Below are 15,506 nucleotides of genomic sequence, written 5' to 3'. Positions count from 1 at the left end.
ATTCCAGTGAGACATTTTTAAGACTTCGCTGACACCAGGGTTTAAAAACTGTGTTTGGCTTCCACATGTTCATATAACATCTAATAGGGGGATACTGTGAACAAGGAATATGACTTCATCTCTCAGTCTTGAGGAAGACCTCCCTGCAGTGCACCGTTTGTGTATCAGAGGGTGTGTGAGTACATTCCACTGACCGCTCCTCTGTCCACAGCCGCAGCTTGCCGTGTGGTGTGTGCGTCGGGAACGTGAGGCGCTCGCTGCTGCTGCGGTGGTGTTGCAGTGTTTTCTCCGGAGACAGCTGTTGCCGTAGCGACTCCAGCTCTCGTTCGTACATCACCCTCTGCTCCTCCAGAGCCGCCCTCTTCTCCTCCAGGTACTGTTTCTCCAGCACCTGGACCACATTCTGCATGGGGTCTGCACACATGAGAAACACCACAATTCTTACTATAATGTGAAAAAAAGAACAGTGCTAAAACAGACATCTAGTCAAACAACCAGAAATTAAACAGATTGACAGAAAAAAAGACGACAACTTTGATCAGTTTTTAGGAATCTTGTTCTTTTATCAAGCACAAATGTCAAATACTTGGTGACTCTATTGTCTCAAATGCTAAAGGGACAATTTATACATCTAGATTGTTTTGCGTGAGTGTTAAAGATATTAGCCATACAGATGTCTGCCATCTCACGAATACAATGAAACCCAGCTTGTGGTTCTCAAAATGCCAAAATACATTTGAAATGTCTCTTTCCATAAACCATGACCCAGTTACTCAAGATCCTTGACCTTGTTGTGAGCAGTTTCATGTAGAAACAATTTCTTTCTACCAAATTACACCCGCCAACTGTATCACCACGCATAAGGACACATAAATCTACTGTTTAGCTCTGCTGATTGTTGTAGTTAACCCTAGAAATGCTCTTGTCAATGTTCCAGATAAGAGAAAAAACACAGAGCAGAGTATTGTGTTACAGTAATACATATATAATGTTATTGTTTGGTCTGAGTACCTGGAACGGGCTCAGTGTTCAGAAAGCTAAGTGGAATACGTACTGTATACAGCTGTGGCCTGAAAGCCTAAAGGATCATGTAGATTGCAAAAGGCAGATTATCCTAATCATACCATTGTTCCCCAGAGTCTTCATTATGACCTCCATCTGGGCGAACTCATAGCTGTAGTCCTGCTCAGACGAGGCCTCGCTGGCGGTCTCCACATCTGCCTCGATGAAGCTCTCTCTGGGCGAAGCTCTTTCCAGCTCCTTTAAACGGTCCCGCCGCTTTCGTTTAGGCAGATTAACCCTGCACAACAGGAAGTCCCAATCAGTTTTCATGACTCTCCATGTGTGTGCGTGAATGTGGCCACACTACAACACGTTTCATACCTGAAGAAGTGATTGTTGCCCCATAAGATTCGATCTCCATGCCACAGATGCACCAAGGAATCGATCATTGTTCCGTTCACACAGGTCCTGTGAAAAAATGTGTTAAATTCATATAATGAAGATGTCAGACAGCATTATAATCTTCATTTTGAAACAAGGAAAACTAATTGAGAAGAAACAATCCTTTTGTAGTGGGAGGGAGACATGGCTCTGATATCAAAGCAGGGAGCTCAGATCATAGATTCCTGTACAGTGAGGTCATGTGAAACACTGAGGTCCAGTCATCCATGAAGGAGACAGACAACAGAGAGATACACAGAGACAGATAGCGAGTATGTTGGAGGTATTTGTATAGTAGCTCACCTGGCATTCCCTATGGGCATCAGGGTGACATCACCATCCGGGCACAGCTCCAGGACGCAGTGCTCCGGCTGGATGCCGATCCCAAAGAGCTGGATGTCCTGAGACGTGTCCGCGCCCACACGCGTGTGCTCCTACACACAGGTGGAGGACAGATTAAGGAAACTATAATCACAGATCTGAAAATAATTACACTCACCAACTTGCTCCAACTTCCTGGTCGTAACCTACAAAATGTTGTTTATTGAACCAATCTGCACAAGAGTCAAAAAAATAAAACTTCAAATTCAAGAATAGAACTGAAGCATAAAAACGCCTAAGTGAAAAAACTTGTGTCTCTCTCATTGCGGAGTGGGCGTTGTTAAACAAACATCCCAGCTTCCAGAGGATGTCCTACCCTGCAGCGAACTAACCCATTTCACATTACCATAGTCATTCCACACTGATATGCCAGGCTGGCCTGCAGAACACAGACAAAGGCCTGTTGTTCCGCACGCTGCACATGCTGCTTTCTCACATGCCTCTGCTCTTACAGGTCCAACTAGCTGGTCGGTTGTTCCGCTTCAGTGCTTCGCAGAGTCCAGAGCTGCCTTTACCGGACTTGTCTCTGCTCTAACAGCTTCATCTGAATCACTACACCATATGTGCTGCGTTTCGGGGCCTCAGTCCAGAGCTGGCCCGATGCATGAAGCAAACTAAGCAGCTGTTTAGGGCCCTGTGGTGAGCACAGGGTCCCCAGGAGCGCTTGAAATGTCCCACAAACAGAGCCCCCTCGTATTAAAGCAGGTGTCAGTGTTTACAACTTCAGTGACAGGATGAAACAGACTTTCCTTCTGGTCATGAAAAGTGAAAAAACACCACAAGAGTGAACTGCAGGAACAGCAGTCAGTTTGATGTCATCAAATTACAGTGAGGTTAAGTCGATGTGTTAGCCTGCAGCTTATCTCTCTCTGGCCTGTCTGTCTTGCTAACCAAGCTGACAATCTCTCGGTGTATCTCTGTATCTTGCTCGCTTGTCAGTCACTTCCAGGCTGTATTCTGTGACTGATAAAAGTGAGAGTGAAGTGCAACTATTTATTATGTTTGATAAATGCCAAGAGGCAGAGGTGTTAATAAACTGCAGCTTGGAAAAGACAACCGTGTCGCATGTGAACATGTGTTCATATGTACGTGCACAAAATTAAACTCATGCTGTCCAGTAGCAACAAAACTTACAGCTATTGACAAATGCAGCATGGAAATCAATGGATTGATACTGACTATTGACATTGAATCAAAACTGTTGATTAGCTGGGCAATATAATAAAAATAATAATACATTTTTTTTTAAAAGGCGCCTTTAAAACACCCACAGTCACCTTACAGAGCTAAAAACAACATACAGAGCAAGAGAGATGAACTGGGGAAAACACATATTGTTGCTACAATAAAACCAATAAGACTGGGCAGAGGGCACAGTCAGCGTTAAAGTGTATGAGCATGTTTGAACAGGTGGGTTTTGAGCAGGGATTTGAAGGATGTTATGCTGTTGGACTGTCGAATGTGTGGAGGTAGGGAGTTCCAGTGCCTGGGGGCAGTGCAGCTAAAAGCCCTGTAGTAGTGCCATGTGAAATGGCAAGACATTACTTTATGGAGGGCCCCTAAACTAAATCCGCTCAGGGCCCTGAAAATTCTAAGGCTGGCCCTGCCTCAGTCTACATTAAATATTACTGAGGTAATGTTTTTGTTTTGTGAACAATTAGCTGTAATAAGAGGGAGGGAATCAGTAAGTGAATAACGGTATAAGTATTTGGCAGCCACTAATCCCTAAAATGAAAGTTATTAAGAGAACTTTCTGGCTTGTGTACAAACTTCAGCCATTATGAGGTGTTTTGGATTTGAGACTTTTCCACCCACTGTAGACAAAGAGCTGCAGCATGTGCCATGAAAAACATCATTCATCCATCCATGGCCTTCACCCCACAAAAGTACACAATTTCCATTTTATTCAGTGGTGTAAAATGTCACTTAACATAAGTATAATACTGCTTTTAAGAGTCTTTGGAATAAGAGCAAGAGTGTGGGTACGTTAGAGCTCCTTAATGCCAGCCTTATACCAAATGACTGTTAGAGTGGTTTCACAGCTGCGGGCAAATGTCTGATGTTGTAATAAAATCATGGGAGTTTTGCTGGAGCAGTGGCGCACACCTGTGATCTTAATCGCTTGGTGTTAAGTGGTTATAAATCGCAGTCCGAGCTGTTTCAAGTCAGTCTTTGTCTCGTCTTTATGATCCGATAAGATCAAAAATGTCAAATTATGATTTGAATGCCTCTTGTAGCTGCAGACAGCACAAATATTCCCTTTCCGTGGGAAACAGGTCACAGTACAGAAGCTAAAGTTTCAGTAACTTTCATTTCACTTTGACTTTAAGGGGAATAATGGGACATATGCAGGTTCAGATGTTTATAGAACCATATAAATTACTAAGTGTACAAAAAGTCCTCATAAATGCATTTAACTGTTAGTTACTTTCCAGTGTGGGCACCTGGGACTAACAATCCAACAAATAAGGCAGCAATGACGCACTAAAACTAAACACAAAACTCAAAAAGCAGCAGGGTGACGATGGCAGTGAGGCCTGTGTAGTATCTGCGACTAGTGACCTCGCCAGTTTTGTGTTATCACATTGTAAAAAGTGTGTTACCTTCAGGTAGTAGACCAGTAGCTCATTGAGGGCAGGATCAGCATTCAGGTTGACCAGGAAACATTTGTCTTCACCCACTTTGATCCCTGATGTTTCCAGAGAGATGCCCATGCTCTCCAGCTGCTTCTGACGCTCCTGTAAACAAAGATACTAACACTGTAACTGTGTGTACGAATGTGCTGATTGAGGTTTTGGAGTATATTTATGACTGGTGTGCATACAGTGGCAATCTCCTCTGTCTTTCTTAGCTTCTCCTCCCAGGTGACAGTCATCTCCTCTATGAGTTTCTCAGACTCCTGCAGTTTCTCCTGCAGCTCAGGAGCCTTCATGGACTGATGGGAGTAATGGGAAAAATCCATCATCAGTACAATCTGGATCATTGTATGACTGATGACAAATCTGTCAAGAATTCAGCTGTAATTTGTGAGTCTCTTCGGTCCACCCAGTCCCTCCTCTCACCTCGGCTTGAGAGAGTTGAACTTTGAGCTTCTCCACCTCTTCCCTGAGCTCTCTGATGATCCGAGCGTTGGGGTCTTCGTTCACCACGGCGTGATTGACGATCCTCTTGGCTCTGTCGGCATAGCGTAGTGTGGATAGGGTCTCCTCGTAGTTGTCAGCTGCTGGACTCACTGTGGCTATCATGGCTGTCTTGCTGTTGCCGCCAAGGTTGTCCTGAAGACGAGAGAACACGTTGCAAGGAAGCATAGCTGCTAGATGTTTCCTGTCAGTCTACAGTCCCTAGTCTATTTTAACAAAGGACAGATTTATCAAAGTGCTAATTTTTGGACATTACAACAACCAAAACAGAAGTTAGTTATAGATATGTGCAATTTGTGTGTCAAACCTTCAGTAGCCAGGTGAGGACTGAGTCTCTGTATGGCACAAACTTGGCCTTCCCCTTTCCAGCAGACTGATCAGCCAGAGCAGAAATCACACAGCCTAACGTGGTGAGAGACCTACAACCACACACACACACAAAATTAATTACAGCTTTATCAGTGTTAACCTTCCAAATGATTGATTGGACTATGATAAAAACCCACTTGTTAATATTGCTGCCCTCTTTGAGTCTCTCTCCAGCAGCTCCGGTCTTGGACACACGCTCACTTCCTGCCAGGTCAACCAGACTCATCTTGCTCACTTTCTCCCCTGAATTCTGTTTCCCACCACAACACGAACAGCCAGTCAGACCCCACGATGAGACAAGTGGGATAAACACAAATTAGTTTCTGTAAATTCAATGAACAGTTCATTGTGAATGTGGTAAAAGCAAGAAAAAGGCTGACCCCAGACTGTAGATCATAAAGCGTTTGCGTGACAATTATACTGAAGACGCCGTGCGATCGACTGCTTTCCTCGTTCATGTTGGTGGCTGCAACTGTGCGAGATTTGTTCCCTTCTGACATTAACACTTCAATGTCCTGAAAAGATAAAGAGTGCGGTCATAAAAGAAAATACGTTTGAACACACTTAACTGGATCTAGGCAGAACTTGCACATGAATCACAATGATTGCAGTAAAGTCAGACGGTATTCACACGTGGCTGTGTGCCATGTGATTTAGCTGGGTCACAGCAGGCAGTGGGCCAAGGCTGTGGGAAAACCGCTGCACTAATATCAGGCAGAGCAGAGCACAGAGGAACAGGGTGGAGATGTTTAAACTTAATTAAGGAAGGCCCTGCCAAGGCTTGGCATATAAACTACAAGAAAGCCCATGACTACATCCCACATCAGGAATATGTGTCATTACAGTTTCTCCACTTGGGAGGATGTGAAGTAAATGGTTATTCCGAATATAAATCAGCGGCTTGACAACCGGTATGATATAAAGGCATTTCTGCTGGATGCTATAAATCTTGTCCATGTATGTATGAAATATGAGGCGTGCAGTTATTGATACAGGGCGAATTTAGCTTCGCCTCTTTTGACAGTGAGATGACAGAAAGATGAAAGACACACCTCAAAGCTGGTCACAGCCAGCTGAGACAGACCATCCACGTATGGACCCAGGACTTTGTGTTCCCGAACTTTCAGGGACTGGCGGCTCCTTAAAATAAAGAGAAAGCACCACAATGGATTAAAAGTGTGGAAGAGTATCAGGGCCAGACAGTAGGGAAAAAACGGAGGAGGAATGTATTTTTAATTTTGCAGAATAAAGTTGAAATGTCGAGGGAAAAAAGTGGGACTTTCAGTATTAGTGCCAGGCATAAGGAAAATACATATATATATTTGCATTTTAACAAAATTGACATTTCAAGATTAAGATCTAACTTTAAAAATTACATCAAACTACTGTTTCACATGGCTGTCTCTACAAAATGCCTCATGAATTGTTGGAATTTCTCATCATTTCTCTGTTAGCATATAAACGCAGCAATAAGTATTAGGATCTTCAAGAGACTGTGTCAAAAATTGTGTCTGTTCAAAAGGAGAAACAACACACACTTGCAAAAGGTGGCCACGTTCATGCACACTGAGATAGCTGGTAATGGACAGAAGCAAGAGTATCAATAGTTACACCTGTGTGCAATACCGAGAGGGTATGTTATAGCACAAAACACACTTTGATGGACCAGAGGAGATGACTACATTTTTGACATTTTGATTTAATCCTTAAAAAGCAAAAGAGGGAAAGAAAAACATCCTCCTCTGATTTATACATAAAGTTTGACATGTCAAATCTGTTCTTGACATTTCGGCTTTATTTCTTAAATCTTCCTCCTTTGATTTTTTTCCCCTATGCCTGGCCCTGATACTATATAAAAAAAGAAGACGATAAAGGATGAAATAATTATAATTTCCAATTAAGAGCACATGTGCAAAAAGAATGAATACAAATTTCAGCAGGTTTTCATATAGCACATTTGATTTGGCATTTCTCCCACTTTCTCTTCACGCTTATGGCAGTCCATCCAATTTTCTTGTTGGAGAAGCTAAAAGCATCTCCTCTGACTTTGAGTCCTTGATCAGAATAAATTAAAAAACTTAAATGACTGCTTCAAGGTTATGAGAAGCTCGTATAATTTATTGACCCTCCTCTTGGAGCAGTAATTCAAATTCATTTCTGGGAAATTAGAAACAGCATCCTAATGGTATTTGGTAACAATGGCACTTCAAAATAGCTTCAAAGAAATATCTTACTTTAAAAAGTTGCATTTGTTATTACTTACTGTTTGTTGAAATAGAATGGCTCGCACATTATTGCAATATTGAAATAATTAACTCTTCATCAACATGTTGCGACGGCTACAATAAAATGTTGACGGGGTTTGATGCCAAGTTGACACATGAAGATAATCATTCATATTAAAAGTTTCTGAATTTCTTAAGGACAAAGCTGGTTATTTTTCATTGTCAACAAATCGTATTAAAGTTTAATAGAAGTAATGTGTTACTCCGTCTCTAAATACGCTCTCACTTCCCCGGCCTTCCTGTGGCTCTCAGCCCTAAATCCACTGATCACTACAGAAGATGTAAAATATTCACAACTACTAAATTCCTTAACTGCTTTAGTAGAAAAAGCTACAAGAGTGAATAGTGTATTTGTTGGGAAGAATTTTCAGCCTGGATTTTGGTAAGTCTAATGTATACTTAGGGCAACAGGACAGTATCATCTACGGCAGGGCTGGGTGATACGGAGAAAATCAAAAATCAAATTTTTTTTTACAAAATACCTAAATATCACTTTTGCGACAATATTGTAGATGTGACTATTGGTGCTTTCACAAAATATTAACGCAACATTTTTTGGTAAATAATAATTAGTAATGTGGATATAATGTCAAAAGCTCTTGCACACAGGACTACTATTACCTGGGGAGTGTATGGGAGTAATTTGTAGTAATGTGGAGGTTCACTGTGATCTTAATCCCGTGAGAATCCACCATGTCCGTAATTTGTCAAGTAAAAATTACACCTCAAATAACCTACCATATTTCACCACACAAAGAGTACATATGATAATATTAGTGTCTCTGTAATTCAGGGTCGTATTATTATTGTTACTGGGGGTGTGGGCAAAAAATTGATACAGCAAGGTATCATGATATTTTTGTATGGCAATATCGTATCACTGCACAGTGCCAAGTGTCATTTTCTTTTATTATATAAATTAACAATGTTCCAAATACAAATTAAACTTTAGGTAGCCTACTAGAATAATTTTATCAATTGATTTTTCAGTCCACTAGATGCATTTTGCTCCAAAAATGGCTGAAGTGAGATGAATACACTGAAAACTGTATCTTACTAGATAAAGCAGATGTTGACAAAGTTTTCCTTAGGGGACATAATTTACAGTTAAAAAAAAAAGGTAAAAATTACAATATATCACAACATATTTAAAATTGCAATAATATCAAATCGTGACTTAAGTATCATGATAATATCATATTGCGGATTCTCTGGTGATTCCCACCCCTCATTGTTACGCAGCAGCAGATGCATATTTCATATACAGTTAGCTAGCTATAGATTCACTGTAGCTACTGCTCAAATATTACAGCTACTGGCAACTTTTAAGGTGGAATGTTCTTTTGCATGTTATTAAATGCATGTGTTGATGTCATAAATCAATCAACACACCTTAAAGGTCAAGTTTGACCATTCCATTTGTTGTTACTGTCTCCTTTACGAAACATATGCTTTAGTAATGATTGGATCTTTATGTGCTTCAGTAATGTATATGAATGTCAACCAGATTACCGGTATGCAAACTGTGAATATTCTATAGAGTGCTGCAGGAATGAGTCCTAAAACCTGGAAATGAGTTAGCACTTTCGCACTCCTGGTTCTTGTCTCAAAGTCAGTGGGTTTTTTGAAATGGTTTTTGGTTAGATGCCTGAAATAAGGTCTGTGGTTAACACAAGCTTACACAAGCTCACACTGATTTCTACAATATAAAATACGTCAGTAAATACCAGTGCCGGCTCATGGCATAGGCAGTGTATCCGAATGCCAAAAGTGCTGTCATCCATGGGGGGCCCCACAAATGGGGGAAGGGAAAAAAATCAAAAAGTTCAACAAGTTTTACTATTTTTTTACTAATATTACTACAACTATTATTTTTTATATAGCCTGAGATCCCCTAGTAAAATTAGTCCAGTGCGAAAAGGGCTTAAGTGGGTACAGGCAATTAACAGAAAAGCTAGAGCAGTCTTTTTAGACAGATGATTACATCACTTTACTGTAAGGCAGCCTTTAAAACCAGGAGAAGACAACATGATACTATGATAGCCAAAATCTAAGATGATATATAATCTCATTTGACGATATTGTTATAATATTGATACAATGCCCTAAACACCTGCAATGCTCATGTTCATTGTTGTGAACAAACTGAAACTAAGGGTAGGTAGGTGTTTCACTAGACTCATCTTCCCCTGGCCGCCTATCAGGAATTGAGTAGAGATCCTATAGATCAGTCAGAGACACTGAATCCCTCTCTCCATGGCTACAGAACAACTGAGGTTGGCAGAAACCAGGTCCCCTGCTCCCACTCTAGTAATCTACCTCCCACTGCAGCACTCAAGAGGCGACCATGCTCAGCGATCCTATTTACTCTTGACTCTGTATCATGTGTCTGTACCACAACCAATGATTAATCCTAAAATCACAGAGACAACAACTAGACAGGAAGATCAAGAGCATGTGAGGCTTGTTATATAAGTGAGAGGAAGTTGCCATCGAATCGGCCCTGGCTGCATCTTCAGACATCTGCAGCGCACAGAGCTCTCCACTATAGTCCCTCTCTGGGGCTCGGCTCACAGGCTGCTCTGACCGCTCTCCTGCTCTCAGCTTCACTAACAGATGTCCCTGAAACACACTCTTTCACAGTTCGCTCTCCCCTGCAGTCTGTCTGCCAACCCACATCACACCACGGAGGCGAAGAATGCTGCAGTGTCAGAGGACGGCGCTGGCCGCTGTTCCACGGGAAATGACTGGGTTGAGCTTCCTACTCGCATCATTCTGTCGCCGTCCCCCATTCAGGCCACTAGACACAACAGAGCTATAAACAGAGATGCAAAGTAACACAGAGTGGGAGTTGACAGAGTGGTCACTGCTCGTGCTGGAGTTGTACACGAGACTATGAGAACATTTCACAGTTTGTATAACCAGCTGTGTCCGTGTCACCCCAGGTCAGAGGCATCAACAAAGCTCATTAAATTCAGCGAGGGTTATACAGGTCACATGTGCATGTCCTAAAGAAACAAACACATCAGACTCACCCTTTGGGATCGAGCAGGTCACGGACCTTCTCGTTGTAGATCTCCATGTAGGACACCTCCACCTTAAACGTATGAGCCTCGTTCTCCTCTTTGTGGACCCTCTCAAACAGGGAGCAGCAGAGTCGAGGGATTAAACCCGGCTGATCCCCGTTCCCCATCATGGAAAAGGACTTGCCTGAACCTGGATGGACATTGCAGAGTCACACATGATTATATCTCATACAGAGAAGGGTCTACACAGTGTACAGCGTCAATAACAGTAAAACTTAATGGTATACTATGCAGGAATTGTCGGTTAATGTTCATAAGCACTATCACCAGGGAGAGTAAAAGCCAACACCTGGTTCTCTCTTGTTCACAGTATCTACTTTTCTTTTTGGTGCTCTGTTTGCAATTTATGTAGCTTCCTCTGGGATGCATGCTGCCTACGGTCGACACCTGGTTGCTACCTTTTTATAAGGTCCCAGAAAAATACACTGCCGCCACTTATAATGGGTTATAAGTGATGATTAAGCGGTATTTCTTCTGTACTTTTTTGGGCAAATCTCCTGTATAGTATGTATTAATTCGAGCCTCTACTATGACCACATAAACTGTTTGATTACAACAAAAATGTATGAACCCATCTGCAGAAAAATGGCCCTCTTAATCATAAAATAATTGTAATAATGCTGTAACAATATAAAAAGTATACAGCCATGCTTCCAATTCTGGGAAACTGATCTTAGGGAAGTGGTGTATGGAGCTAAATGCTAACGTCAGCATGCTAACAACCTCACAGTTACAATACTTACATGGCGATCTTTAGCATGATTACTGTCTGAGCCATAATATAATTTTAGTTTATTTTATTCCTATCTAAGCACAAGGTAAATATAAATATATGCATGCAGTTATGAAACTGAACACAGAGTGGAGCATTCATGTGTGAAGTGCATTTAGGTAGGCTCCAGGTAATGGGAATAAGGTGTGTGGAACAGGAAGCAAACAGTTTTTGACCGTGTTATGGAAGCACGTCGAAAAGCATGTATTGGGGTGTAGAATTTTGCTGAATGGAATAATGACTACATATGAACAATGCTGTCACCATTCTGGGTTATGGTGAGCATGTGTATATGGTGTTGAGAATAAATGGATCGCTGAATCCAAATAGATAACGTGCACTGGACATTGGTTTATTCTTAGCCCAGAACACGCGTCCGGATCAAGTTCACCCTTCGCCCCTCAGTTGCTTGTTCAGACATTTTGTTTCATTAAAATTTACTACAATTACCATGTTCACAATCTTAGTTTAGCAAGTTAGCATTGAAATATTTATTGATTAGCCCTAAACGCAAAGTACATCAGAGGCGAATAAGAATGTCATTAGTCTTACAGGTATTATTATAATTCATTCTCTGGGGACCATTAATGTTTGTAAAAAATGTCATGGCAATCTGTTTGATGGTTGCTGAGAAATTTACTCAAAAGAGCACATATATTGACCTCATGGTGGTGCCAAAGTACAAGTCTGATGATGACTAAAGTCATTTTGATTCATCGTCTGGTAACCATGAATGTCTGTGCAAAATTTTGTGGCCATGGAAACAGTAAATGTTTAGATATTTCAGTCTGGACTAAACTGGTGGATCAACCGAGCAACACTGCAGTCTCTTGTGCTACGCTGCTTAAAATCAGGGTCCTTGATTGGACTAAGATTGCTAAGAAATGCCAAAGCAAATGCCATGTGCTTCTCTGGTTCCCATCATGACTAATGTGCTCCTTAAAGCATGCAGACAACTTGTTTTCCCTCATAACCTGGGTGATTGGAGCGCTCTTCTCTAGAAACTCTTCAGTAGTTGTGTCTCTTTACCAAGTGTTTCCCTCTAAGACAGGAAGTGGGATAAAGACACTAATTTGATCCAGGGTGAAGGAAGGATATGAGTCTAAGCGATTCACCAGTGTGATTAGAAATACAAGTCTTCCTGTTCTTCCAACGTTTTACAGATACATCTGGAGGCAACTCAACCTGCAAATATACTTAACGGCTTAACTATAATAGCGGTAATTTATTATTTATAAATGCTTCAAAGACGGCATGGTGAAATGGATTTTGCACAACATAAAAAAAACCCAAATGAGTGACTCAATGTGGATTTCATCTGGATTTTCAGTTACCTGTTTGTCCATAGGCAAATATGCAGGCATTATATCCCTGGAATGCATTTTCAAGTATTCCCTCTCCAAGGCACTTGAACACCACCTCTTGACCTTTTGAACAAAGAATCAGTCACCATGGAGATTTTGGTAAACAGATAAACCATTCAGTTACGTGAGCACTTCAAGTTGCATCCCTAAATTAGTGCAGCAACATTAGCACAGAGAAACGTATGGACAAGGGCCACTACACAAGAAACAAGGAAGAATAAGAATTCATGAAAGATGACAGCTTCCTGTCTGTCCATGTGGAAAAAGCCCGGCTGTGTAGAGAAATCTCTTGTGTTGCTCGCTGTCGTGCTCTTGCTGAATGGGACAGCTGTTTAACGAGCTAAATAAAGCCTTGGCCCCAGCCCTTGAGGCAGCCCTTCACTAAACAGATTGCCTTGTCGGTGCAGCACAAAGCAGATGTAAGCATGGCATTTCCATCACAAAATGAGAGTGATATGACAAGGAAAATGTGTACAATGATTATGTAAATCTGCCTCAGACTAGCAGTAATAACCTCTGTTCTATAGCTGTAACAAAAACTGTAGCTGTCGCCTTCTCTGTGTGGCACTCATCAGAGAAATGATGGTAGCTGATTACATGAGCATAATGCTAATTTATGGTACATGATTCAAATACAAGTGGACAATATTTCATACACTCTTAGAAATAAGGGTACCAAAAAGGTTCTTCCTGAAGGGCTGAGGTTCTCCCCAGAACCAGAGTAACTTTGACGTTGTGCTTTTAACAAAACAATCACTTCTGAGTAGACAACTGGCAACTGATCTCAATTGCAGAGACATGTAAAATCAGCAAATGTTTCTATTTCTGTTGTCATTTTCAGCTGTAACTGTAGCGTTTAGAGACATATGCTGAGGACGGCGCCGCAGCAAAAGGTATCTTAGCCATCTTATCAGTGTAAGTGTACATTATCTTTAAATATTTGCTATGCTTTACCTTATACGTTATAAGTTTCTGTAAATAAACATAGAGATTTGGTCTATTTGCTTTTTTGAAAAAAAAACCCAACTCTTAAATAAGGGTTCTTCAAGGGTTCTTTGTAAAACTAAAGCTCCTATAACAAACCCCTTTCACCCGAAAAACTGTTTCTGGAAAAGAGTTCTTCAACATTTGTTGAAGGCGTGGGTGATAAAAGATCACTACCCTCAAATTTTCAAAGGTTTACCCATGTTTTAAATGGTATTTTTGAATGTAGACATATCTGGAATCCCCTTAATCAATTCATTTGGCCTGTGTTCTGCCATAGTTTATATCTTTACCATCATTTCCTGCTTCTTGAGAGACGAGGGTCCCTTGGCCCCAGGCTAACGTGTTAAACTAAAACCATGACTAATGGGAGAGATCTATGGGTAAGGTAGTCAGTTACTATATTTGAAGCCCCCCCTGGGTGGAATCTAGATGAAACCCTTGACATATAAAGGGCTTCTTAGTAGAACCTGCTTGAGATGCAGCTGACGAACAGAGTCATGATCTGTTTAGAGACCAATAACAAGAAAAACAAAAGCGCATATTTAGATAAAAAAAAACAACAGAAAGCATGACGTAATGTGTGTTTTTTCAGTCAAAGGTGAAACAACAAAAATTAGACGGGTTATAGTGTGACTTGTCGTGCTGCTGACACCAAAACCTGGCTCCTCAAACACTGTCATTAATGTCACAATCTTTCCGTCTTTTTTTTCCCCTTGGGTTCTGCTTTTGTGACATGTCAAAGAACCCTATATAGTTCTAATTAGCACCTTTATTTCTAAGAGTGTATATACTATATAAAACCCTATGGAGGTTTTCTTGTTCTGAGACAGCACAAAGACAACTAACACTGCTGCATATTTTAGTGTATTGACTCAAAATGCAAATGACTATGTATACCCACAGCGTGCTTTGCATAATGCAAAAACAGCTTTCCATCAAGTAGGGAGTTTCCCTGCACTGTTGCTGCACTGAGCTCAGCAGATCTTTACATGGGACGTGATTTGAGCTCCTTGGTGATGAGGGAGGGATCAGCTTCAGCACTTATGACTCACCAGCATATTTGGGAACGTTGGTCTCGTCCATGGACCAGAAACAGTGGTCAAAAGCGAACACCTGCAGAGGAGTCAGCACAGGGAGTGTAAACACTTCTCACACTTGTCCAAGCATGTACAGTAAAACAACCTGATCTTTCTTAGCAGTGGTCTTACTTCTTCTGAGGTACAAAACCAGGGCTTATTGTGCCGTACTGTGTCACCCTGCAGTAAATCAGCAGGACTGAGCTTGTCTGAGTGAGTAATATGAAGTCTAACCGAGTATTGTTCGAGGTAATGCTCGTTAAGACCGCGCCATGACTGTCTGCACAAATCCACTGTTAGCCGCCCCGAGTTTTGTCATAGTGGCTGGAGTTAAATGAATTCATAAATCAGGGTCAGCGCTCCCCAGAAGAAATTCCAGCACCCGGTGACCCTCGTCTCCAAGGAAACGGGGCTGTAGCTGTTCCCCGGTGGTGCAGGCTGGCTCTCAGCCCTCGGCACTGGGTCTCGCAACACAGGCCTCAGCAGCAGAGACCCCTTGTGTCCCCCAGGCACCTGCATGAGCTCTTTATGGATGACACACAGAGAGGATGCTTTCTGGGAAAGAGCAGTGGCCTCATTTACCAGGGACCCCGACTCCTCACA

At 41.6% G+C, this 15,506-nt stretch overlaps 1 protein-coding gene across 4 annotated transcripts in view; it reads right to left on the bottom strand.

Annotated features, from left to right (window-relative positions):
* The window catches only part of kif13a (kinesin family member 13A), a 49,561-nt gene that overhangs the window by 15,123 nt on the left and 18,932 nt on the right, over nt 1-15,506 (bottom strand). For all 4 annotated transcript variants that reach the window (XM_049583271.1, XM_049583272.1, XM_049583274.1 and 1 more), the window contains exons 4-17: nt 14,880-14,940; nt 12,811-12,903; nt 10,654-10,834; nt 6,386-6,473; nt 5,714-5,848; nt 5,471-5,583; nt 5,272-5,383; nt 4,887-5,099; nt 4,649-4,759; nt 4,428-4,562; nt 1,747-1,877; nt 1,384-1,470; nt 1,125-1,300; nt 195-414 (exon numbers count right to left, since the gene is read on the bottom strand). In XM_049583271.1, the coding sequence (XP_049439228.1) occupies nt 195-414; nt 1,125-1,300; nt 1,384-1,470; nt 1,747-1,877; nt 4,428-4,562; nt 4,649-4,759; nt 4,887-5,099; nt 5,272-5,383; nt 5,471-5,583; nt 5,714-5,848; nt 6,386-6,473; nt 10,654-10,834; nt 12,811-12,903; nt 14,880-14,940 (1,856 nt within the window). The remainder of the gene's footprint in view (nt 1-194; nt 415-1,124; nt 1,301-1,383; nt 1,471-1,746; nt 1,878-4,427; nt 4,563-4,648; nt 4,760-4,886; nt 5,100-5,271; nt 5,384-5,470; nt 5,584-5,713; nt 5,849-6,385; nt 6,474-10,653; nt 10,835-12,810; nt 12,904-14,879; nt 14,941-15,506) is intronic.

This window comes from Epinephelus fuscoguttatus, linkage group LG8 (assembly GCF_011397635.1).
Source record: "Epinephelus fuscoguttatus linkage group LG8, E.fuscoguttatus.final_Chr_v1".
Classification (NCBI taxonomy): Eukaryota; Metazoa; Chordata; class Actinopteri; order Perciformes; family Serranidae; genus Epinephelus; species Epinephelus fuscoguttatus.
This window is presented reverse-complemented; position numbering and strand designations above follow the sequence as displayed.